Here is a 25,162-nt window from a genome sequence, read left to right as displayed (position 1 = left end):
ACCAAAACTGGTAATGTTCACATAATGTGTAATGCAAAAGCAGCAGTTGGGGTGGGAAACAAAAGGTATTTCTTGGTATGAATCCTTAAACTTCATAGATGGCGTTCTAGGACTTCTCGCTTCAGATAAAGCTGTCAATACATCATAGATTTCTACTCAATCAATATCAGCAGTGTTATCACTACCGAACACTAAATATAGATCCTGGCAATAATTCATGAGTTGTTTGTTAGAAAATTATTTATGGTTTTTTTTAAACATATTTTCAATACCAGACAAAAAGTCGAAAGTTTCAATTTCATGCAACTGATGAAATCTCTCTTCAATGGAAGTTATAAGTACAGTACATCCAAAATACTGCGGAATCAATCAAATTTACATGTTTCTTGTGGATCCAGAAGATCATTTTGAGACTCAAAACATGCCTGTCTTTTCTTTTTTCGAGGACGAAGGAGTAGCAGCAGGAGTAGCAGTTATGGCAAGAACGTGTTTAGAGTTCAGGACTTCTCATTTCTAATGCAGAGCCATCGACTCGGAAAGCACCGCCCGCGATAAAAGAAATTGCAAAATTGGTCTGTTCATGCTGCCTACACGCTTTGAATTGCTGGCATTTTCTGCAAGCGTTCCTTTTTGAGGGTTCATGAAATTCCTCACATTTGAGCCAACACTAAAATATTTCATTCGGGGTCGCCTAATTCATAGTGCAAACCGAATCTACAGGGGAATGCTGTGGCACATGAAGCCGTTTGTTATTCTGTTGTGAGGTGTGAGGGGCGGAATGCAAATCGAGTTGGTGAATAGAAAATGAAACAGGAGTCACTTCTTGAGCTACGAATTCCAAAAAGTATGAAAACCTGTGCATTTTAACAGTGCAGAATACTCACAAATTGCACTGAGTTGCTTGCTTTCTTCTGCTGCTTTTATATTTCAGTCATTCACTGTTAGCTAGCTCTGGAAAAAGTCAAGAGAGGTAAAAACGGGAACTGTCAGGAGTGGGATTTGAACCCACACCTCCATTTGGAGACCAGAACACCCAAGCCAGCTGGAAAGACACATGTCCTTGAGTCTGGCACCTTAGACCACTTGGCCACCCTGACAAGCACAAGCACGTGTTGTGCTGAATGCACCAGTAGTTGACTAAACTGAGTTTCTTCCCTGAAATTATTTGCTTGCGAAGAGCCAAGTTGCCTTGAATGGATCTTGGAAAACAAATATATGGATGGATTGTTATTCGGTTGTGAGTTTTGAGGGGCGTATTATAAATTGAGTTGGTGAAAAGGCACGTTTTGTTAGTCTGTCGGGAGGCTGCACAAGGTGAGTATCCACTGGGTGGGCTTTATCAATTGGCTCGATAAGTCATCAGTGCTCCGTCTCCAGAAAAATAATCAGAACTGTCTTTTTTCTGTGCACATGACCGTCTTTTAAAACATATAAAATCACAAGTTCATTGATTTCTCCAAATAACAACAATACATTTTAACCCTTCAATCCAATAGTTTTACTCCAAGTAAAAAGCATCGCAATATATAGAGAGATGATATTCAAAGATTTCAACGTTCTTATTGGATTGCCTGTATGCAGATATCGCTCAGAATTGCTAATATGATTTTAATTAAGTTTTTCTCTACTACTTTCAGAGTCTTTTATTGACCTTGCTGAAGCAGAGAAGTGACATAATCACAAATGCGACCAGATATGCAGCTGTTTCTGGTTAATAATGATTAATGCGAAAAAAAAAAATAGCTCCTTGCATTAAGAGCAAGAGCAACCAACGCGCTCGCTTGTTGAGTTGGGTATTTTCCGAGCTACTCTTCCTTAGCTGTGTAGAGGTTTGATGGGTTTACTGAGACAATTATTAATTGTAGCAGTAATCACGAGGTGGTTCGTTGTGGCTTTTAGAAAATCAATCGTCAGAACAACTAACAACGCACACACACGGGTTCAATACACGAGATACAGTTATTAATATAAATTGTGCACCAAACATATACCAGTCTGCCTGGATATAAGCGGCAGACCTTACTGTGAGGGTTATCAATATACAAGGTATATAATCTCGAAGAGATGCAAACACAAAGAGATACACAACAAAGAATATATGTCAATATATATCGTTCGGTTACCAAATCGCTAATCAGTGTTATTACCCACTGTTACTCTAAATTCGGAAGTAAATGCAATACTCATGAATTAAATTGATAACAACTTGTGTTGAGGTACAATTGAATTCTCGAGACGCAATGTAGAACATGGGGTTTACTTATCCACTGTGTATGGATTTGGAATTTCCCGGCACGAACACCAAACCAGCTGACAGGCTCTATTGCAGCCTCGGTTCCAGCGGTTGTCCAATGGGCGTTGTCCCGGCGTCCTCTGGCTACGGGCCAACCAGTCGAGGTGCAGCTCAGAGTAGGACGGGTGGAGGAATCTGACTGCGGCGCGCAGGGCAGTCGTTGCTCCGAGGGGATCTACCAGCAGTCCGGCTGGCTAGTAGAAAGTATCTATGCACAGAGTGTGACCGCGAGTCCTCACAAGTCACTCTTTTGCCCGGGAAGAAGCTGGTTCGTTCCCGGTCCAGCGCTGCTTCTGAATAAGCTATTCAGGTTGTCGACGAGGGTCCAACTGTAGGCTGCCGTTGATCAAGCGGAGCATTCACATTGGTAGAATTCTGAGTACGTACGGGATCCTCGGCCTCGCGCTTAGAACAAAGAGACGTGATTGTCTCTGAGGATGCGCGAAAATGGCCAAGGAGAGCCCTGATCTGGGCTTGCACTCCTTTTTTGACCAAGACACAGATGTGTGCTGATTGGTTGAGAGTTTGGCGGGCATTGGAGACCCACGGGGTATTACCACGCCCTGCCAGTCCCTGATTGATTGATCAAGGTGAGATATGAGTCACTTACTCCTGACACTTAGGAATGCAGTCCAGATGTCCATTCGGCACTCCCTAGACAGATAGGCGCCAATGGATGACCATTGATCATGATAGCCAGGCTTAGCTAAATGCATCCCCGTTTGGGAGCTGTCCCTTATCAAAAGAAAACATCTTAAATCAGCCTGCATGAATACTTTCTCTGTGGCTGCACCACAGAGATGGAGGGTGAGATGGGGTCTCATTTAGGAAAGCACACCAACGCTTAATTCTGTCTTATTAACAAGCATTGCCGCTACACATGTCAACCAGGAAGCCTGTGTCATTATGTCTTTTAAAAGAATTTAAAGCCTACAAACAGGATCAAACAACATCACAATCCGATGAACTAATGCATATACAACACAGCCACAGTGTAACGAATGATACAATAAACATAGTACAATACATACAGATGCAGCCATTCAAAGTGCGCGGCACAGACATGTACCGGAGGTTATTGGCTACGGCCTCGGGCATCGCGAAGCGCGATGATGCAAAATATCGCACCACGAGTGCCACTGTCGGTCAACCAATCACGTACCGCGGTATTTTGCGTCATGATGCGTGAGGCCGTAGCCAATTACCCGCGGTATGTGTCTGTGCCGTGTACTTTGAGTGGCTGCATTTGTATACATATAGTCGTATTTTCGCCGTGATATATACGTATATTCAACGAATCACTGCCCACTTCTTATTTACCTTGTGCAATCGTTTTTCATAAAATGTAATTGTATTATAGCATGAACCCCTGGCGATTTTCTTGATACGTTATATGTGCTCTTGTTTGTATTGTATGTATTTTTGTTGTTCAAATACAAAGTAAAAAGCACAATTTTCCGGATGCAGCTGCTGTAAAAAAATCAAGGGTGCTGTACGCAGAGGTCTGAAGCCTGCTCCACAGGAAAACTTTATCCAGAAACTTTATGTTAAAGAAGTCGAGATCTCGCCATGAGAGGGGAAGCATCTCAGAAAAAGCAGGTGCAGTCGGTTCCACAGTCATAAAGCCACTAAGTTGGATGACAAGAGCAAGAGCCACCCGGCTTCCTCCAGGCAAGTAATTAGACAAAGAGACAAGGCACAGCGGGTAGTGTGGCTGAGCAGTCTAAGGTGCTGGCTTAAGGCTCCAGGTTCTTTGGGGGCATGGGTTCAACATTTGTCTTTCATCTTTCGCAAGCTGTATAGATTTCTTTAAAAACAAGTTTTGGAAAAAGGAAACGAACACTTGCATTCACATAAATTAAAAGGCATGGGATTTGCCTATAACGATAAACTCTGTACAGTAAGACATGAAGAAAGGCACCGCTGGGAATTGGACGCAGGATCTCGTGTTTACTAGCCAGCTAAGCCAATTAAGCTAAATCTGTTCTACAGATGTACAATGTGCCTTTCCTCTTGTCGTATTCAAGAGTACTGACTGCGTGAGCTCCTCACTATGTGTCCTGTACTCTACTGTGATTTCATTTAGATCATCTACGTGGAGTACAGTGACAAGATCGCCTTGAATATTTTCACTTTGAGTAAGTCATTGAAGAAAACAGAAGATGTCAGAGTGGCCTCATCAACAATCCACTCAGGCAGCACTCCTCTGTAAAGTGCTGTTTGTTCACATCGATTGGCTTTTTTTTGCCTTCATTCATGCAAGTAGTACAGGCAGATGCCCAATTGTGCCGTGACCCAGATTCGAACCAAGGTTGTTGCGACCACAATACAAAGTACTGACCACTATACAATCGTGGCAAGTTACCAAAACACACGCTGGGGGTGGAAAAGGCTGTGCTCTCTCGTGTGACAGGAGTCACCTGCTCTTGCTTTCCAAAAGATCAGCACCATGTACGAAAGAGACGCATTAAAACCACTCAAACATGTGCAAAACGTGCGAGAAGAGGGGGCTCTTGTTTCCACCTGAAGACTTCTCGCATGTGAGACGAACTGATCATTGCTGCAGCTCGGAAACCTGCAGGAGGTGGGAGGGGTACTCTCGTAGACAGTGCTGACCTTCGGCAAGAGGATTTATACTCTCCAAGATGATATTTGCACTTTCTGGAGAGGAGATTTTCTCCATTTCAGTCGCCCGATTTCGTCGATTGCGTGGAGAGGGCTGTAGAATGTGGCACCGCCTTTCCTGCTCTGTCCATGACAGGCATGCTGGTCTCTGGAGAATGAGCAAGGTCCATCAGCGCACTCCAATAAAGGCACTGGAAGCTGCTGAATCGCATTGGCGAAGCTCGGCACTGGGCCACTGGGAACAGCTTCCCACCGTTTCCATAGTGTTGTGGTTATCACGTTTGCCTCGCACGCGAGAGGTCCCTGGTTCAAAACCAGGTGGAAACAGACCGGCTTCTTTTGTCGCCACGCACACTGTTTGGGGATTCGCCTAGCGCTGTGATTGAACAGACCCACTCACCTCTTAGTGTGGCGGGATCTGCACAGTGCATGTCGCAGCGTATCCTGCTTTCACCTCAATGTGCTTCCTGATGTACCCCAGTCTCCCGCGTCACAGGTGGGGATACTAACCACTATACTAACGAGGAAGACATCGCTCTCTCCGACCCCCGGCATTGTGTCCCGACCAACCATGCTGGAAGCCGACGCGTGCTGTGATTCCTTTAAGGAGCAGAAATGAAAACCGAAGAGCCGAGAGATCATTTCAGCATTTCGCATGTGAATGGAAAACACAAATGACCAACTCGGAATGACTTGCTTTTGATGCTTTTCAAAGCATTCTTTGTGCATCGAACAGACCCACTCACCTCTTAATGAGGGATCTGCACAGTGCATGTTTCCTGCTTTCACTTCAATGCGCGTCCTGATGTTGAGTCGTGTGCCATGCGGAGGCTCTGAAAGTGAGAGCAATGAAAAGGTGCACGGCGCTGTGAAAGAAATGGAGGTAAATACGTCTCTATACATGGATGACGTCACCCTGCTCCTCTCTGACAATGCCTCAATTAGCAGAGCTCTGCAGTGCTGTGATTGGTTCTCTTTGGCTTCCTCTGCAAAAATTAACAAATCTAAGAGTGAGATTTTATATCAGAACTGGAGGGAGCCAAAAGAAGGACATGATCTCAGGCTGCAAGAGAAGAGAATTAAGGTCCTGGGGGTGTATTTTGGAGAAGAGATGGGACCTCGGTTTTACGCCTCCCCCGAAGGACGGCGCCTGTTTGTGCAGCAGAGTGTCGCCATTAGGATGCTGGGGCATAAGAAAGCCACCCAGACCGCAGGGTGAGCGCTCCCTACTGGTCCCAGTCACACCTCTTGCAGGAGCAGCAGCAACCTGAGCTTTTCCAGGGGGAATCTTCCATCCGGGTGCCGGCTAGGCTCACACCTGCTGAGCTGCCATGGGTGAGCCCTGTCGAGAGTCGCAGGGTGAGATCTAGTCACCGGGGAGAAACGATACAAGCGAAGGATTACTCGGCTCCCAGCACTTGAAAAGACCGACAAATGACTCGTTCCCGCCGGAGATGAATGTACCTGCATGTGTCGTGTCGTCTACTTCCCCCGCCCCGCTGTGTTTGCTGTATTGTCTTTGAAGCCGGCCCCCGAGACGAGACGGGCTGTTCCTGTGACCCAATTAACACTTTACAGGTGCCATTCCCCGGCATTGTGGCCATTGTCGGTGGTCACACACCATAAGATAAGGTGGAGGAGAGCGGGGCATGCCCAGCGCCAGACATTCAAGGAGGGGGCTGTGCGAGGTGAGGTGAGGTGCGACACGCGACACGAGGTGAGGTTGTGTGCGCTGCAGCGGTGCCGAGAGAACAGCACAGAAGGCAGCAGGCTCTGGAGAGCGGGTAAGAGACGGAGCCTTGTGGGCAGGCGAGCAGTTTGTTTGTTCTCCTCCAGACAAGCCAACATAAGGGAGCACATTCGCCAACATCCAGGTACGCAATGCGATTTGGAAAGAGGCTCCTTTCAAAAGAGTTGCACACGAACGTTCCTTCAGTCCCGCTCAGGGGGCACGGAGCCCCAGCCACACACAGCTTCAAGTAGCGAGTCAGGCGCCATGGCTTTCGCTTGAGGCCACACCACCCTGAATGTGCCCGATCTTGTTTGATCTCAGAAGCTAAGCAGGGTTGGGCCTGGTTAGTACCTGGATGGGAGACCGCCTGGGAGTACCAGGTGCTCCAAGCTTTTGCTCTCTCGGCCAGCAGGGGTCGCCGTTGGTACCGTAGGCTTTGGGAGGAAAACCTGGAGGATGGAAAGGTGATCTATAGCCTCATCTCTAGAGATGTTTTGTTGCTATGGCATGTGTGTGACCCATATAAAAAAGAAACCCGTTTGTAAAACGAATATCGAAGCTGCCTCTAAATCTGCAAATTTCCCCCCGGAAAAGCTCAGGTTGCTGCTGCTCCTGCAAGAGGTGTGACTGGGACCAGTAGGGAGCGCTCACCCTGCAGTCTGTGTGGCTTTCTTATGCCCCAACATCCTGATGGCGACACTCTGCTGCACGAAGGCGCCGTCCTTCGGGGGAGGTGTAAAACCGAGGTCCCGACCCTCCTTGGCCATTAAGAAATCCCAGGGCATCTCTCAAAAAGAGACGCCGGGGGTGTCACTCTGGTGTTAGTGTTCCCCTTTACCAATCAGTCGGGGTCTCCTCCTAATCCCCGTCTCATATGTAACAATCAATGACGAGGCCCCCCTGTCCCGCGATATTGTACTTGTCTCCTGGCCGCTGGCTGGCGCCGTGAGATTTAGTACTCACACCAGAGCGCGAACGCGGTCCCCCGCCCCCCACAAAGTGTGCGCTCCAGGTTCCCTCTCGGGGCTCTGCAACACAGCGGAAAGGCAGCGAGAAGGAGCCTCTTGCTCTGACGCCGCAAGGCCACAGGAGGGCGGAGGCGCCGCACGCCCGGCCGACGTGTTGGACTGGTGCGCTTTATGTGCTGAAATAAACACGCGACAGCCCAGAAATGTTTTGAGTGCTGTGCACTGGAGGTTTTTGTCTTGTGAAGACTTGCCTTGTGCTCCTCCGAGCAGTTTGTTTGTTCTCCTCCAGTGCGGGACAAGCCAACACAAGGGAGCACATTCGCCAACATCCAGGTACGCAATGCGATTTGGAAAGAGGCTCCTTTCCAAAGAGTTGCACACGAACGATCCTTCAGTCCCGCTCGGGGGGCACGGAGCCCCAGCCACACACAGCTTCAAGTAGCGAGTCAGGCGCCATGGCTTTCGCTTGTGGCCACACCACCCTGAATGTGCCTGATCTTGTCTGATCTTGGAAGCGAAGCAGGGTTGGGCCTGGTTAGTACTTGGATGGGAGACTGCCTGGGATTACCAGGTGCTCTCTTGGCCAGCAGGGGTCACCGTTGGTACCGTAGGCTTTGGGAGGAAAACCTGGAGGATGGAAAGGTAATCTGTAGCCTTATCTCTAGAGATGTTTTGTTGCTATGGCATGTGTGTGACCCATATAAAAAAAAAACCCGTTTGTAAAACGAATATCGAAGCTGCCTCTAAATCTGCAAATGAAGATGAGTCGATAAACCACTTGTTTTTCGTATAACTATACATATATTCCTTTATTACTGATTTCATTCATTGAGCACCAATAGAGGTACAGCCATTCACTGTTTGACATGTCTGCACTGGTACAGAACCTAGCAATCAGAAAACGGGTGAAACTGTCTTGAGAATTAGCATACAGTACCGAGGCCCCCATGACCAAATAAAGGCTAACCTCTATAATCAGCCTAAATAATCCAGACTACAGCAAAACGACTGACTTTGAAAAGGGAATGAATGTCCGGAAGGAGTAGTGTAACCAGCCTGAAATGCTTCTCCGGACCTCTAACTAAAAGAAACCGGGAACCAGCAGTGGCATCGAATCTTAACTCTTCCGTATCCAATATTGGACCAAGAACATCAGGGAAGAGCGCGAACGCAGTCCCCCACTACCAGAAATTATGCAGTCGAGATTCCCACATTTGGGGAATTCGCAGGGGTCAGCACAGCCAGAGTGCAATGGCCGAGCCTCGCTCTGGGTGAACCGAAGAACTTTATTTTCTTTTAAAAAAAAATACAGGACATCACAAATTAGAAAGCTTTACATTAATATACATACTTAAAACAGTATATTTGATCACATCTCATTACTTTTTGACACAATACCAGTTACATAGCAACAATTTCTTTTTTTCTGGTGCAAATCACATTCTTTACTTAAACATGATAATGTTTTTCACAGTCTCTTGAGATATTGACCTATGCTCTCTATTTCCCACAGATTTTCTGCTTCCTCCCTCCTTTCTCTCCACAGATCTCTGAGGTAATAGTTCTCTCGGGTGATGAACAGGGCCAGGCTACCTGCTGCCTTGACTGGGACCTCGATGCCTTTGAACAGCCCCATGTTCCTCACTCTCCACAGGGCGTCTTTCCCACTGTTCACCACGGCCCAGATCCTGTCAAACACGTCAGGAGGAAGTTTGACAGGAGAGATGCCGTTGTAGCGGCAATGCTTGTTAATTAGACAGAATTAAGCGGTGGTATGCTGTCCTAAATGAGGCCCCATCTCACCCTCCATCTCTGTGGTGCTTGTGTATTAGCGTGAGTGTTTTTTATTCTGATCAGGAACAGTTTTACAAGTCCGCAAAGGATCGAGGAAAGGTTTATCGCCAGCTGAAAAGAGACACAGCACTTCGGCTGTGGAGACTTGTTCGGCTGGCGTTCGGGGAGTCGCGTTTTTCAGAATTGTATTGAGATCGTTTTCCACAGAGCTCAGATGTCAAAGCACAGCAGCAGCTCTCAACAGCGATCCTCTATAGCGCCCTTTCTCCCGCAGCTCCGTCCTCATTCGAAGGAAGCAAGAGTGAAAGGCTGAAGTGAAATAGAGCGGGGACGAAGGCAGTGAAGAGAGAGAACATGGGAACGTGCAAACCCTTTATAAAGGGGGTTGTAACTGTTGAAATGTAACCAGTCACATCCCAAATCATGAACAAAGGTTATTTGCCTTCGCCAGACATCAATTATTATATCAATGATTATTCCTATCTAATATCAGTTCATTTCATATAACGAACCAGATTTTGGAGAACAAACGTTCAAACTGCGCAACAGAACCTGAATCCATCTGCTGATTGTCACCGAAGAATGTCGTTACAAATTATCCGCTGAGCTGTTTTAAGTATCCGGCCACCTCTGTCCTTCCTACTTTGCAGGGGGCACAATTCTTTCAGTTTCTTCTCTTGTATTTTCCTTGTTATTTTACTGTCTCTTTCTTCCACGAGGAAATGGATCCACAGCCCAAACCCTGTGTTTCTGCAGTGTCAGTCAGTGTCGAGAGAAATACTTGCACAGCTCCAGTGCACCACTGCACCAATCATTCTCAACAGCAGTGTGCAGTGAAGTCATGCCCAGGTTGTGAGTTTCCTGGAGAAGTCTCGCCTGTGTTTTCAGCTGCAGAAGATCGCTGTTGAATTTATGTTGGTTCTTCTGTTACTTTTTCTGCTCGATGGCCTCTATTAAATCAGGCACACCTGCTTCCTCGGCAAGTTACTTTATCGCTTCTCACAAACCAACATACTGCAGGCACCTCTAATACCGTCACTGCTTGTGGGCCACGTGTTCCTGCTGTCAGCCTACTATACCACGTTCGTGCACATCTAGAAACATTACTACTCTAGTACAAAAGCGAAAAATGAAATGAAAACACAACCACTTAAAAAAAGGTAGTGCTTTGCTGTGGCTCACTTGGTAAAAGTGTTTGCTTAGTAAACAAGACATCCTAGGATCAAATCCCAGTGGTACTTTTATTCCTGTCTTTTTGCACCATTTATCATTATAGACAACATGCTTCTGCATTAAGTTTAATGGAGGTGTTCATTTAGTTTTTGGCACAACTTGTTTTTAAAAAAATACACACATTGTGTGTAAGTCTTACATGTGTTCTGTCACATCTGGGTGTTAAAGTAATAGATGTGTTGTGTTATTTAATATGATTTGACTCCACGCTTGTGTTTCTCGGGAGACAGCAGAAATATTGGGGATTTGCGGCTACAGAAAAATATATGAACTTTATGGGCAAATGTAAGGTTACGTTAAAGAAAAAGAAATTGTCACTGATGAGGATGGGATTCAAACCCACACATGCAGAGCACAATATATTAGTAGTCAATCACCTTAACCACTCAGCCACCTCACCTAGAAACCCACTCCCTTCAGACATGATTTGGTGCCATTAAGATTACCATCTTTCTGCATTCTTGAGGGTCATTTTCCTCTTCCACCTGTAATTTCACTATTTTCCTTGGGAGATGTCAAGTCACCAAGCCTGTGCTATGCTTCAGTGGCGGGTGTAGAGGACACCCTGTTGTACACGGAAAGCACATTGATCTCCTTGGACATGAAAAGTGACAGATAAAAGCCATTTCTCATCCTGTCTCTTACCATCGGGGCTGCTAGTGCATTAAAGGAGGCAACTTGCTTGATGAGTAGGCTCAACGCACACCGAACGCAGATGTCTCATGGCGGTGTGTCCAAGCTGCTATAAAAGAAGAGTGCTCTGCCAGCGCCATGACAAAGTTGAGTAAAACACATGTTTAATAAAGAGGAGATACTGGATCCGAATTCCAGTGGTACCTTTCTTCCTGTCTTGTTTTACAGAACATGTAATTTGGGACACTCACAGAGGTCTTGATTTGGTTTAATGCGTGTATTTATTTCCTTTGCGGAACCCATCTTGCTTTTTTTTTAACCATATAGCTTACGAAAGATGAAATGTGAGCGAATTTTTTGTTCACCAAAAGCATGTAAATGAAAAAAAAAGCAAGGTGCAAGCATTTCTGTGGTGCAATCGGTTTGCGTGTTCGGCTATTAACCCAAAGGTGGGTGTTTTGAACCCACCCAGGGACGCACTTCTTCCTGTAGTAAACATCATCACCGCAAAAATTTTATTTTTCCGCAAAACCTGAACTATTTTGATATTTGCAGTAGTAAACAATTGAGAAAAGAGTCAACATTACCGGGAATTTCCAATAATTACCGACATCGGCAACTTCCAAGCAGATAGTATTCACCCATGTTCATTTATGTTCCAATGGGTGGCTGGAAAATTCACTTCTACTCCCGTTGCATCTTCAGCTAAAGTAATTTAAAAAACAATGCAAAATTGTTCGAGAACTTGACAAGCAAAAACAACAGATCGCCGGAGTTCTATTTTACTATTTAACTATTTTCGTATATTTACCTTAATTTGAATATAAATGTTAACCGAAGTGCTGTTCAATATAATGTAATGTTGTTGTACTTTTAAAATATTTTAGCTGAGGGTGAGAGGGGGGATATTACGCCTTGCCAAACATCTAAAATAACTGTAAAAGGGGATGGCATTTTAATAAAACTGGCAATCAAAAGAAAGTTACAATTTGTATGGTATTATGCTCAATATCCCTCGATATTGAAGGTCAGATGAGGAATTTGAAGAAACTATCAAAGAAACAACGGCAATAGCAGAGGGTGTTGATTTTGAACCAGTGTTTGCACCTCAATAATCCATCAGTCTTCGCTTGACAGGCTTCCTCAAGATATTCGGTGTTCTATACAAAAAATCGACAATTAAGCGCAAATGTGACAAGAGGCAAAGACTGCGGTAGAGGAGGAATAAACTCCACACGATGACTGTATGTATACGTCTGTCTAATATTCGGCCCCTGCAGGGGCATCATATTCGCTGAACTGCCTGCCAGCGTGTGTACGGGCTTATAATTCAAGAATATCAATGGTCAGACGCTTACAACGGGTGTTTGTGTTTGTATTATTTAGAGAACTGAAAAAACATTTTCAAAACTACAGTTTGAATGAAATTAAAAAAAAAGTTTATTTGTCTCTTTGCTGTAACAACTGTGCCAAAACTATTCAGATACATCAGAATAGCATCAGAATGTAACTAGATTTTATTGGATTTTAGGAAATGTATTTTTGCGCATTTCTCTATACGATCAGAATACCTTCCTGTTTTCACAGTGTTTATTGTTTCTGCCTATGATATCTCGGAAAGAAAGACCCAGTATCTGTTCACCAAAATATTTCAGGAGTTTGCTGTGGTTTGAGAGGAGTGTATGAAGGTAATGAAGGAGGGAGGACACGCGCATTCCGCACGGGGAGCGCAGAGCAATGAGCCGCACCTGCAGCTCTCAGAGTCTTTTCTTATACAACCTCTGAGTCCGGACACACAGCCTCTCCAGCCAGTGTTGGAGATTTACAGTTCAGAAAACGGCTGTCTCGAGCAGAAACTGATCTTCCTGCTTTAGTTAAGGTTTGGTTATTGTGGGGGTTTAGCGCTTGTATCTCTCTTCTCTTACTAAACACTATCTACTGTAAAGTATATAAATAGAAGCTAAAATGCAGCTAAAATACTTCAGTAAGGCCGAGCACAAAGGAAAGTTTAATAAAAATGTTCTATGATCTGTGTTCTAGTTGCCCATATATTTTAAACTCTCTGTTCGAGCTCTGATTTAATCCTCTCGGCTCCTGCCGCTGTCACCGGGAGAGTGGCTGCATTCCGTAGGGCTACAGGCTGATTTCACAATGCCACATTTAATGAAATACAGGGGAAACCGCAGGGAAAACAATATGTTTTAATACATCTTCTTCTGGATTTATATTTCGGTCTTTCACCTTTGAATGCATACCTTGACCGTAAATCTTTACTCGATTACAGGCACCCCAAACAGTTCCTAAGGGAGAAATCGAAGCCTATTTGACTTTCTGCTAATCACATTGAAGTGTTCACGAAGCATTTCCCTGCCCATCATGTGCCCGCAAGCCGGTTTCTCCGTTTTCTTCTTTCTGTCGTTGTCAGCGAGCACAAGACAGGAAAAATGCAAGAGAGGGAAAAGCTGTCAGGAGTGGGATTTGAACCCACGCCTCTATTCAGAGACCAGAACACCCAAACAATGGAAAGACAGGAGTCCTTGAGTCTGGCGCCTTAGACCACTCGGCCATCCTGACGAGGTATGTAAGTTGGGGTGTTAAAAGCACCAGTAGTTCACAAAACTGAGAAATGTTTTGCTGGAGAAACACCACGTTGCCTAATGTTGCCTAAACGGATCACGGAAATCAAATATTCGGATCGATTTAGAGTGTGCTTTACAGCCTTTGTGTAATATTTTAAATTGTTTTAAAAAAGTGTGTACTACGTTTAGGACTAGTTAGTGTGGTAGAATATGGAGATCATCTCCAGCTCTGAGCTCAACTGCAACAACACGTTGTGCTGAACAAAGTCAGAGTTGAGTTGAACCTTTGCTCAGTGTGGTGCTCAGGACTCAGGAGTATTGTTGTGGTTCTAATTAGCACGAACTGCAGGGGCTCTGAATCAGAACATTTCAATTTATCTGTTCAGTAAGTTAAAATGCAGGACACGTTAAAATCGGATTATTACTGTGTCTCTGTCCCGTTTGTATATAACTGAATGTTTAAAAGATACCAGTAAGGACACACAACTACTAATGTGGTACTTATTGGAAATAGTCCCAAAACAAGTACGTCCGGCAGCTGGTAGACCCCTGTAATAATTTTGCAGTGACACTTTGAAGATTTACACTCTATTTAAATATTAATTTACTAAATTTCAGTTCTCTTTTCTCACACTCCCTGGCATAACTGAACTCTCACTCTCGCATACTAAAGGCTTTACATGCATTAGCTGTGATACAGATTCTAATAAAGACAGAATGAAACTGTTTGTTTTGTGTCTCATGGTGATCCTCTTCTCGATCCAAATTAAATGTTTAATATGATCCCTCGAGAAAGAAAAAGGAGTCAATTTCCGCCTGGAATGATTGATGCTCCATCAAACATTTTGTAATATCTCCGGAAGTTTATACAGTAGAATCCTGGTTTGTGGCTTAAATTCAAGGTAAACAAGACTAAGGAAACGAGTTGGAAACGATGTCAATCTGGGATTTAAATCATCCGGAACATTTCACTACATTGGGCAGTATGTGCCAGAGAGCAGCTCCTGACATCTGTTGATAACTCAGTTGGTAGAGTGGAGGACTGTAGTTGAAACAAGAGGGAATCCTTAGGTCACCAGTTTGACTCCGGCTTGAAGGAAGGTGCCCTTTGTGTATTTTGTTAAAATAGCTGATCTTTTTTCACTCAGACTTTGATCAAAAGCTCAATAAACGACGAAGCAGAGGCTCTTGTTCCGAATTCAGCTCATGTCTGATTGTCTTGTTTTGGCCAAGATCTGATCTTTGAATTCAGGGACTACTCTGTCTGCTTTGTACAGTAATTCAAAAGTAGATACAAATGTCACATTTTTATTTTAGATATAAAGGTGTTCTCTGTTTTTAAAGGATAGGTACTTAATTGGCTTTATGATTTGGATTTGATTTTGTATCGTTGTATTATTAAGTTTGTGCTTTTTGTGTTTTTAACATATTGTGAACTTATTTTTTAAACAAATGCTTACAAAGGCAGACATGGCACACATCTGTTTATACCAGCGTTGAATTGTATATTTGTATTAAGTATAAGCTACTGCGCACTTCTGGGAGTATAACAGGTTCGATATAAAGTGGCAAAAATATAAAAGGGGAAAATACCCCAGACTGGGTGTAAAGGCCTCGTTGTGACTGTTGTTTTATTGTTGAATACGGCATACTGTGCATGAAATGTTGCAGAAACACAATCTGATAGTTAAATAATTATTATTTTAATAATTTGATAAGTATGAGGCCCCGGATCCAAATATTCAGTTCTGATTTTTTAAAGTGATATCTTCCCTTCCTCTGGAGGAAGTAACACGATGTGAGCAATTGTTTTTTGTTCTTTTTTTTTCACGTTGCGATCCAAAAAGCCTCAGATGCACAGTCTGACAGCAACCAAACCAGAATGGATTCTGCTGGGAGCCGGACTGAGCTCATTCTTGCTCCCTGTGCTGAAAACAGAATTAGCGCTTACCCGAGCACCATCTACAGCTGCTGGATGGTACTCTACGTCCTGCTGCTCCAGCAATTATTTTGACGAAAGACAGATCACTTGTACGCTTTTAACCTTCTCGCAGCTACAGGCAAGACTGAAGCTGGCGATATAAAGGCACGCGCTGGTACACCTTCAGCATGCGTATCTGCAAAGGAACAAGTAATATTGTAGGTTTATTCCATGCTGAAAAGAGAAGAGAGAAAACAAACCTGAAGAAGGTTTCACAGCTGAAACGTTGTGTTTTCTCTCTTCTCTTTTCAGCATGGAATAAACCTATTACTTGTTCCTTTAATATATTGTTCGGTTTGACTCAAAATGCTTTACTACTACAAGAGAGAATTATAGTATGGAGGATGAGACAAATTTATGATTTCTTGGAAGAAAATGTTTTTTCTTTGCATTCGAAATGAATCGAAACTTTAGCGCGACACACAAACCCTTTGTCATTTTTAAAGATATAATATTTTTAAACAGACAGTATAGAAAACGTTTTTTTTTACTAAGCAATTTTGGCCGGGGGCGATGCATTACTAGTAGTGGCGCTGAGGTCACTATGGTGCAGTTGAGCACCGTAAGATTAGGGCCAGTGACGTAATGTATAACGCATCTGACTGTCTGAAGATCAGCTCCTGCTCTGAGCTCAATAGCAATGCAAAACTGTGCGAAACAAAGCTGGCGAGCAGCTGATCTTGTGCTCAGTAGTCAGTACGGTGCTGAGGGTTCAGTTCTGGCGTTGTTCTAATTAGCACGAACTGCAATGGCTCTGAATCTGACCATTTCTATGGAAGCCCGTTTCCGCCAGGGAGTAAAAATAAAAACGCGCTATGGTATCTCAGAATTCCGACTTAGTAACTGAGAATTGCGACTTAAAAACTCAGAATTCCGACTTTATATCTCGTAATTACGACTATCTCACATTTGGGACTTCGAAATAACCCATATTTCATTGTCTGTCCTTTTGTTATTGTAACGGATTCGGGTTCCAGGGCTTGTGCCCTCGCCGCTCCCACCCTAGTTCGTGCCTCACTGCATTGGCTCGAACCCAGGCCTTGCCAGCTGAGCTAAAGAAGAGTTTCTTTTTTAAGTAAAAAATGACATACAATGGAAATATTTAAAAAGTATAAGTTTCAGCTTTTATAATTGTGAATTCTTCTGGATGTGAAGTGTCTATTTCTGTATCTTATTTCATATTCTTTCTTCGTTTTTGTATTTCTGGTGTTTAAATAAAAAAAGAATTTAAAAGCCCACCATCCACTATTCCATCCGTGTACTATGGAAGCCTCACTACCGGAAATGGGATTCCATAAAAATTAGTGTAATTAATTTGATTTTTATCAGGGCACTGTACAAGACAAGTCTTCAGGCTTATAGATCCTATGATCTTGTACGATTCATCAATATAGTGTAACGGAACGGCCAACATACAATTTGTAGTTCAGGTGGGTAGCTGCGTCAGCATGCGTAGGCTGCAAAGGAACAAGTAATAGGTTTATTCCATGCTGAAAAAAAGAAGAAAGAAAATATGTTTTGGCCGAAATGTACCAGTAAACTTTACATTAACAATACCAGCCAACGATACATTATCATTTCACACCGGTTCTACAGGAATCTACAGCAGAGCCCCGAGTTGACTCCCGGAGTCCCACTGAGCCCATAGAATTCCACATCACCCATCACTCCTGCGCACAGTCCGCTGAGAGCGCCTGTCCATAAACTACTGGATTGAGAATGGGATCAAATAATTCCCCATTTTCTTAATTCTACATCAAAGGACTGTTAAAGGTCTATTTGAAGGCATCGATTTGTATTCTTAAACCAGATGAACGCCTGGAATAAGTTAATATTACTTTAAAAAATAAACAGTTGTGCTACAGTACTCCAGTTGAAGGCACGCTTCTAGCTTTGCGGTACTCTGGTGCGTCACAAATTTATGTTTGAATTTCTGTGGATGAACTACTATAGGTGTACCCTCGCTCACTTTCTTTAGCAACAGTCGTTGCTCCTCATCTGAGTGATGTATTTGCCTTGTTTACAGTTCACTTCCCTGCAAGGAATATTCACCTCAGAGCTCTCTTTCACAGACTGCAGGCGCTGTTTGTTAACAGGTATTATAGTAATGACATCTTTCTGTATGATCAGGACAGGAGCTGCAAGTCCACTGTGTTGTGGCTGCAGTACAATTTTAGCTTATTATTATAATACTTTTTAACAGCGACAGATTCTTAAGATCACGAGGTGTTTACGATATTATTTCAGTATTAAGCTGTTACTACATTCGGAACTGTCCCATAGGATTCAGTGTTCCATTAGTTTGGCACTAAACTGCTTAGTCTATTGCAGGAATTGTACTTAGTCCTGTCCTGTAGTGTCCTCTAGAGAGCAGCAGCTGTTTCCTTGGGCTCATTGCAATTGGGAACATTGTGATTACTGAGCAGGGGACTAAAGTCAGCAGACGAGCGAGTTGCAAATCGGTATTAATCTGGCGTACAGAGCTGCATGCTAATCTCTGGATCATTTCCAGTTAATGCGATGCTGTTCTTACCTTGCAATTGACCCAATCTGACTACTGGCACCAACAACCCTGTTATTACAAATAAACTTCTTGTGTACCTACCGTGATACATAAGTTTGCTGGAGAGGTTTGGCAGCCTATATTCAGTCAAAGGTGTGTGTGCAGATCACTGTGATATACAGGCATCAACAAACTGACATACAATATTAAATGTTTAACTGATAAAACCCAAATGAACCAAACCTGAATAAATTAGTGGTGGAAAGGAGTCTTTTTATATATCAAAAGGTCTCTGAGCCTTTGGTAATAACGATGGGTATATAACCCATTGTCCTCAATATTAGAAATGAATCCTTGAGCACTGCTGTTGTACCAACAGTCCTCAAAAGTGCTGCCATTACCCCCGTCCCATAAAAGCCTAACATTACCCTTTCTTGCATAAACTGTAGAACGTGCCTTCACATTTCAGTTGCAGTTTAATCTATTATCACCCTACTCTCCACTTCATAACCTTCACTCTAATTCTGGTCTCCTAACTGTCCCCCAAGCCCGTCTACACTGTATGGGTGACAGGGCCTTCTCCTGTTATGCCCCCAGGCTCTGGAACTCTCTGCCCAAGGATAGCAGAGTCAGCGTCCCTAAACTCCTTCAAATTCAGACTCAACACCTTCTTCTGTAGAAGAGCCTTTACTGAACTGGTTCCATTCTTTAGCCCTCTGCTTCTACTTTCCTTAGTACCACCATCCATGGTCTCCTCTGTCTATTGGAATTGTGTTATCCTGTGTATTCTTATTGTAATTCTGTCAAGTGCTTTGAGAAGCCACCTTCAGAACCATTATATAAAATAGTTTAGCCTAAATCCTTGAAGCTTTAATAGGGCACTGCAGTAGGGCTAAGAATTGACAGTGTTAGTGGGCCAGCAGGATTTGTGCAAATTATAGGTAGTCACAAAGGAAGACTAGGATTCACTTGAAATTCATGACATGGGACACTGAAACAGGGGAGAGGCTTTGTGTAGTAAGCGTTCAATCTCAATCTACACAGTCTGTGCTGCTGGCAGAGGTAGTTGTGAACACCCGCCTTCCCAGTCAAGTACTGGGATCTCCAGTCTCACTCCTAATACTTCCCCATGACTGTCCAATACCACTACTGTGAAACCAACACCCATAAGACAAGATCTCAGAGATTCTAACTGCACAATTATTCACTGATGTTTGTGCACCAGAATTGTTCCTCTGCTAAGGATGGGAAGGCCTACTTTACACCAAGCCCCTGTTGACAATTCCTTCCTTGCGTTTCTTTTAGTCAGTTTGTGCAGCCTAGAATAGGACACCAGATCTCACTCTTACTGGGCACTACAGTAGCAACTCACACTCCATAAGCACTACCCATCTCGGAAACAGGAGGATTTCCAGTATATTGAACACCTCCGTCTCTCTCACAGTAAAAGATCACACTGCCCTGCCCAAGGAATAGTGCGGCCATCTTCCCCCACTACAACGCTTTATTACTCCAGCCATTTTGAGTCCTCATTGGCAGCAATACGGGAAGCATTCTTGAAAGGGGAACCCCCACAAATACTTCCATTGATTAATGGGTCTCACTTCCCTTGAATTCCTCCACCCCATTCAAACCTATAAACCATAAAGAAACAAGAGCAGGCAGAAGGGTCTTTCACAGTTTTATTGAAATGTTGCCATTACAAGGCAAGTGGAGGCAGGAGAGTCACAAGGGCCAGGCTGGAGCCTTCATTCAGGCACCTGGGGAGAAAGAAGGAGAACAATCCAGCTGAACTGCAGGACACCACCCCTACAGGAGCTCCTCCTGCCAGACCCTACCTGTCCACTGGCCAACATCTCCAAAGTCCTCTGTTCCCTCCACATCCTCACTGGTGCTCTCTGCATCTTCACTGGAGCTCTGAGGGTCTCCCTCCTCATCCTCAGTCCAGTCAGCTCCCACATCCAGAGGAGCTTCTACTGGTGCCACAGCCACCCGACTACTGGTCACCAGGCTCCTGGTACCTGTGGACAAGCAGCACCCAGGAGTGAGGGATCCGCTATACCCAGAGACCCACAGTCTACTCATCTACACAGTCTCTTTGTCCAGCATGGGATCATTCCTCAGTTGTCCAAGCATGGTTGTCTCTTGGGCAGAGATGCATCCACAAGGGATAGAGAACCAGACCCACCTTCATTCCAACTGCCAGCACACCTGGATTCACAGCAGGCACAGACCTCATGGTCACCATACAGCTCCTCCCACCTGGAGGAGAGGAGGACAGGTGAGGCCTCCACCTGGCATGTCCCAGAGCACCCTCAGCAGGCTCCTCACAGAAGTACCTCTTCGCCTCCCTGTTGTAGGTGCAGGACTTGGTCCCTGGTGTTGCTTTAGCAGGAGCCACAGCCATGACACAGTGCATGTACAGCTCAGTCACTTCATGCTGCAAGAGGGAAGGTCACAGCATTAAGGGATCAAGGCCAATAGAGGGACAGAGAAGGACCTTCTGCCATCAGTGAAGGCAAGCTGGCAGCTCTAGGCACTACAGCTGCCACAGTCTGGTTCACATTTAGATCATGGATGTGAAAGCAGACCATGGATCAGTAGAGCAAGAAGGCTGAGCAGCCTTTGAGAGCAGTACCTTCCTGGACAGCTTCTTCTGGAAGAGGAAGGCATCAATTGTGAAGCGGAGTACATCCTTCTGCTTGGAGAGGACAAACCTGGACAGGCAGCCATCTGCCTTGCTGTCCACCATGCACCTGGGGACAAGGACAAGGATGAACCCCTGCAGGCTCTCGGGGCTCCTGCCCACCTCTCCTCCCAGAAGGGGCCGTACCCCAAGTTGTCGATCACAGGGAAACGGGGCTGGGAGTGCTGGTCTGGTTTCTCCGTTACGTAACACGAGTGGATGTACAGCCTCTGCTCTGCTGTGGCAAAGTAGGCAGTGGCCTGGAAGTACATGGGCTGACCCAGGAAGTACTCATCCTTAGGAGAGAGCCGGACCCAGCGGGCTGGAGAGAGAGAGGCAGCATTACACCTGCACACAGCACCCCTGCAGGCAGGAGGAGCCACTCGCTCAAGGAGCTTACAGTTGGTGGTGAGCAGCACAAAGCTGTGTTTGTTCTTCAGGTCCTTGAAGAAGGTCCTTCTCCTGGCCCACGTGGGGACATAGCCAACCTTGTAGGAGTAGTGGAACCTGCAGGACAGAGGGGATGAGGGGCATCTGGACACTTTCCTAGCGGCTTCTCAGCAGCAGAGCCCTGCCTACCTGTTGTAGGAGCACTTGACAGGCACAGAGAAGGGAATGAAGCGATGCACAGGTGCACTGGAGGAGGGCGGGGCATAGCGGAGAGTGTTGGAGTACACCAGGCGGCCCTGGACAACCTGCAGGGTCACAGAGGAAGGGATATTCCCAGGAAAGGCAACCCCGACACTGGCCCTACAGCTCACATCGATACACTGCCTGTAGATGAAGACCTGCTTACCGATCGCTCGGTGCCGCACTCGTGAAGCCCGTAGATGAAGTAGAAGTAACTGCGTGTGGTTCGGCTGACGCTGCAGTTGCCCAAGGTCACCTCCGATGGCCGACAGCTGAAGCCGAACAGGAGCCGACTGACCCTCACATACATCCTGCTGGAGTCACACCACACAGCCACTCCTCGAGTGCCCCCGATGGCCGGGCGAGCCGGCTGCCGCCCTCGCTGGGGAGGAAACAGGACGCTCTTGATGTAGGCGGGTAAGGGGCGGCTGCCGGCTTCGGGCTTCATCTTCTCCTTGTCGAAGTAGGGCGAGTACGCGTCTCTGGACACGGGAAGGCGGCGAAAGTCGGGAGCCAAGGACTGCGAGTCGTTCTCGTTTGCAGACAGGTCTTCGGAGGGCGCATCTGCCAGGTTCAAGTCCTCCAACTGGGCTGCGTCTTCAGGAACCGGGAGGTCGGCCTGGAGCGCCATTTCCCGAGAGTCCCAGCCAGCCGGCCCGGCGGAAACCAGTGCGGGGAGCCCGGCCCCTGTGCACAGGCACAGCATAAAGAGAAACGAGCGCATCGCCAAATTAACGTCCCGCTCAATTGCTACAGGAGTAAAATAAGTAAACCACAAAACTGTGTTGAAGCAAGAAAGCATAAAGTGTGAACGCGGTGACTAAGTTTTTATACTGGCAGGACCTGTTACCGCACACCTGGTCACACAATCAACACAATCAATTACATACAGAGATCCGGATTGTTCTCAGCGTCTAATTAGAACCTGATTTCAGTCTGAGGCGGGACTCCGTGAAGCCGCCTGAACATTTTCCCGTGTGTATCTGACCTCAGCGGAGGAGTTCCACGCAATTTCGACAGAATTAAATCACCCACACGTGTAAAATTTGCTCAGATTAATTTATTGTTCAATTAGTTTCTAATTTCCGAGGAAAGTGTGTTAAACTCGCTGTCAGACAGAGTACGGAACATGCGACACGTCCGTCCACACTTTCTTTTATCGAGGGGGCTGTTCTATCAACACGTACCGCAATGAAAATAATTTTACTATTTTTCATGTGTAATTGCATGTCATATTAAAATGTGTAATACAAGCATTTCTTTGCTTCCCAGTAAAGAAATACTGATCAGCTTTTGACATGATCTGATAATAATTTGTCTGATTTTCCAGAGATTGCTTTTGCTTCGCAGCACCGAGAACCTATGGAAGCCCGTTTCCGCCAGGGAGTAAAAAAAACGCACTATGGTATCTCAGAATTGTGACTTAGAATCATAGAATTGCGACCTAAAAACTCAGAATTTTGACTTTATCTCTCACATTTGCGACTTCGAAAAGCCCATATTTCATTGTCTGACCTTTTGTTATTTTAACGAATTCGGGTTCTAGGGCTTGTGCCCTCGCCGCTCCCACCCTACTTCGTGCCTCACTCTATTGGCTCAAACCCAGGTCTTGCTAGCTAGAACCCGAATCCGTTACAATAACAAAAGGACAGACAATGAAATATGGGCTATTTCGAAGTTGCAAATGTGAGATATAAAGTCGGAGTTGTGAGTTACTAAGTCGCAATTCTGAGTTACTTAGTCGGAATTCTGCGATACCATAGCGCGTTGTTTTGTAACTCCCTGGCGGAAACGGGCTTTCATACATTTCAATTAGTCTGATCAGTGCAGGACAAGTTAATGTAGAATCATTACTATGTCAGTCTCTTGTTTGTATATAAATGAATGTCTTTGACAACTTAATGTTAGTTTTTAATTTAGTTTTACGATGTAGGTCATGTGTTAACATATGCACGAGCATACGAAATGTCTCCCTCCTGATTCAGCTCATGCTCCATAGGAGAGAAGAGATTCCTCCTGCTTCTCGTACAATCATATCAGAACAGAAGCCCGTGTCGCCCAGCTCTGATTCAAGAGCGACTCGCATCTTCAGCCCTTTTTTTATTCGTGATCCTAATTTTCTTTAGTTATGATCAATATTGAACTTTTTCTAAATAAAACGACAATAATCAAACATGCAGGCAGACTTTTAAAAAGTATTAGGAGCTGACAGGGTGCCCCTTTGGAATAGTTGTCAGAAAATGTGAGAAAAGGAAAGGTACGTAAGCTCTCACACACAGCATTAGAGATTGGCATCTGATGGAAAAAAAAAAACTACCTGTCTCCCCAGCATTTAACGGTGCTGTTGTTTAGATTTTACATATTGTTAGCATTTTAATGAATTGTTAAAAGATTGATACACAAATCGCTAAATAAGAAAACGTAAAAACCCTAGCTGTAAGCAATTGGCCATTCATATTCCTGAATTTTAAATCCCTGTGTTTTTCTGTATCCGAATGCCTGGTGCAGCTAATTTGAAAGCAGAGTCTACCATTTACAGAAGCGTATTGTTGCCACCAAGGAAAAAAAATCCTGAGTTTACAGGAGTAAAGAGGAAACAAATGCAAACACCGTTTAGAAAAAACACACACGTCTCAGGCCTTAACCATGACAAGGATAGGATTTGAACCTAGACGAGCAGAGCACAATGAATTAGCAATCCAAAAAGTGACTCCTGTTTAACTTTCTTTTCGCTTGCTCGATTTGTAGTACGCTCCTAAATCCTTACAACCGATAAACAAAACGGCTTCATGTGCCACAGCATTCTGCTACAGGTACGGTTTGCACCGTGTATTAGGCGAACCCGAATTAAATATTTCAAATATGTGAAGAATTTCATGAAACCTGAAAAAAGATCACAGCCAATGTCAGCAATTCAGAGCCTGTAGGCAGCTTCAACAGAACAAAACGATCTGAAGCCGCAATAATTTCATAGAGTGTATTATGACACTCTAACCACGTTGTTGCTATTACTGCTACTTCTGCTGCCGTTGCTTTAAACTCTACTCAGCAGGCAAGTAAAGTTGTACAAAGAATAGACTACTTTGAGCCGTCCAAATTCCATTATGTGAATTTAAGCTTTTTTTTTTATTAATAACAGCATTAGTAATACAATGCGTGCTCAGAAACCTTACTTATTAGCTTATGAAGCAATAGTGTTTCGACAATTTGCGGTCTTCAAAAAGTAAACGCTGAAGTTTTTATACTTCCTTGTGAGCAGATCACCTTTGATTTAGAAAAGGAAAACTTACTCCTCTGTTGCTTTCATTGCAATATCTGAATCGAGACCCAAGCGCTAAGAAAGCTGAAAAACGCAGAAGTCATAAACCCGATTTTAATTTAGACACACATTTTCTAATGCAGCCTTCATTACAAGACAGTCTATTTCTCGAAAGCGTGTTATGTAAAAAAGAGAAAAACGAAAATATATGGATGACAATATTTAAAAGCTTAAGATTTTACTTTT

At 44.6% G+C, this 25,162-nt stretch overlaps 1 protein-coding gene, 1 long non-coding RNA gene, 3 other non-coding genes and 2 pseudogenes across 5 annotated transcripts; 2 read left to right on the top strand and 5 right to left on the bottom strand.

Annotated features, from left to right (window-relative positions):
• Positions 1-984: 984 nt before the first annotated feature.
• Positions 985-1,097, bottom strand: trnal-caa (transfer RNA leucine (anticodon CAA)). Its single transcript has 2 exons — positions 1,060-1,097; positions 985-1,030 (listed from the first exon to the last, which is right to left on the bottom strand). It is a non-coding gene; the product is annotated as a tRNA-Leu (tRNA).
• A 4,075-nt stretch (positions 1,098-5,172) lies between these two features.
• Positions 5,173-5,245, top strand: trnaa-cgc (transfer RNA alanine (anticodon CGC)). Its single transcript has one exon. It is a non-coding gene; the product is annotated as a tRNA-Ala (tRNA).
• Positions 5,246-6,923: 1,678 nt separating this feature from the next.
• On the top strand, positions 6,924-7,042 carry LOC148665092 (5S ribosomal RNA; annotated as a pseudogene).
• A 1,729-nt stretch (positions 7,043-8,771) lies between these two features.
• On the bottom strand, positions 8,772-8,906 carry LOC148665091 (U1 spliceosomal RNA; annotated as a pseudogene).
• Positions 8,907-13,741: 4,835 nt separating this feature from the next.
• Positions 13,742-13,852, bottom strand: trnal-caa (transfer RNA leucine (anticodon CAA)). The gene is made up of 2 exons: positions 13,815-13,852; positions 13,742-13,787 (listed from the first exon to the last, which is right to left on the bottom strand). It is a non-coding gene; the product is annotated as a tRNA-Leu (tRNA).
• Positions 13,853-20,009: 6,157 nt separating this feature from the next.
• Positions 20,010-20,358, bottom strand: LOC148665089 (uncharacterized). The gene is made up of 2 exons (XR_015937158.1): positions 20,180-20,358; positions 20,010-20,101 (listed from the first exon to the last, which is right to left on the bottom strand). It is a non-coding gene; the product is annotated as an uncharacterized LOC148665089 (long non-coding RNA).
• A 103-nt stretch (positions 20,359-20,461) lies between these two features.
• On the bottom strand, positions 20,462-22,426 carry LOC148665088 (zona pellucida sperm-binding protein 3-like). Its single transcript, XM_088630925.1, has 7 exons — positions 21,824-22,426; positions 21,607-21,722; positions 21,428-21,534; positions 21,175-21,349; positions 20,980-21,097; positions 20,681-20,781; positions 20,462-20,603 (listed from the first exon to the last, which is right to left on the bottom strand). The coding sequence occupies exons 1-7, from the start codon at positions 22,379-22,381 to the stop codon at positions 20,462-20,464; spliced, it is 1,317 nt and encodes a 438-aa protein (XP_088487051.1). The 5' UTR covers positions 22,382-22,426.
• Between the last annotated feature and the right edge of the window lie 2,736 nt (positions 22,427-25,162).

This window comes from Lepisosteus platostomus, chromosome 5 (genome assembly GCF_059453375.1).
Source record: "Lepisosteus platostomus isolate fLepPlt1 chromosome 5, fLepPlt1.hap1, whole genome shotgun sequence".
NCBI lineage: Eukaryota > Metazoa > Chordata > Actinopteri > Semionotiformes > Lepisosteidae > Lepisosteus > Lepisosteus platostomus.
The sequence above is the reverse complement of the archived record's forward strand: the minus strand, read 5'-3'. Positions and strand labels throughout refer to the sequence as shown.

Bases quoted from the DNA above. Each gene is read 5' to 3' on its own strand.
- LOC148665088 (XM_088630925.1), bottom strand. From the start codon at position 22,381: ATGCGCTCGTTTCTCTTTATGCTGTGCCTGTGCACAGGGGCCGGGCTC. The intron at 21,350-21,427 runs GTAAGCTCCTTG...CTCTCTCTCCAG, and splicing joins TGTGCTGCTCACCACCAACT to CCCGCTGGGTCCGGCTCTCT. The intron at 20,604-20,680 runs GTACTTCTGTGA...CCTCTCCTCCAG, and splicing joins TACAACAGGGAGGCGAAGAG to GTGGGAGGAGCTGTATGGTG.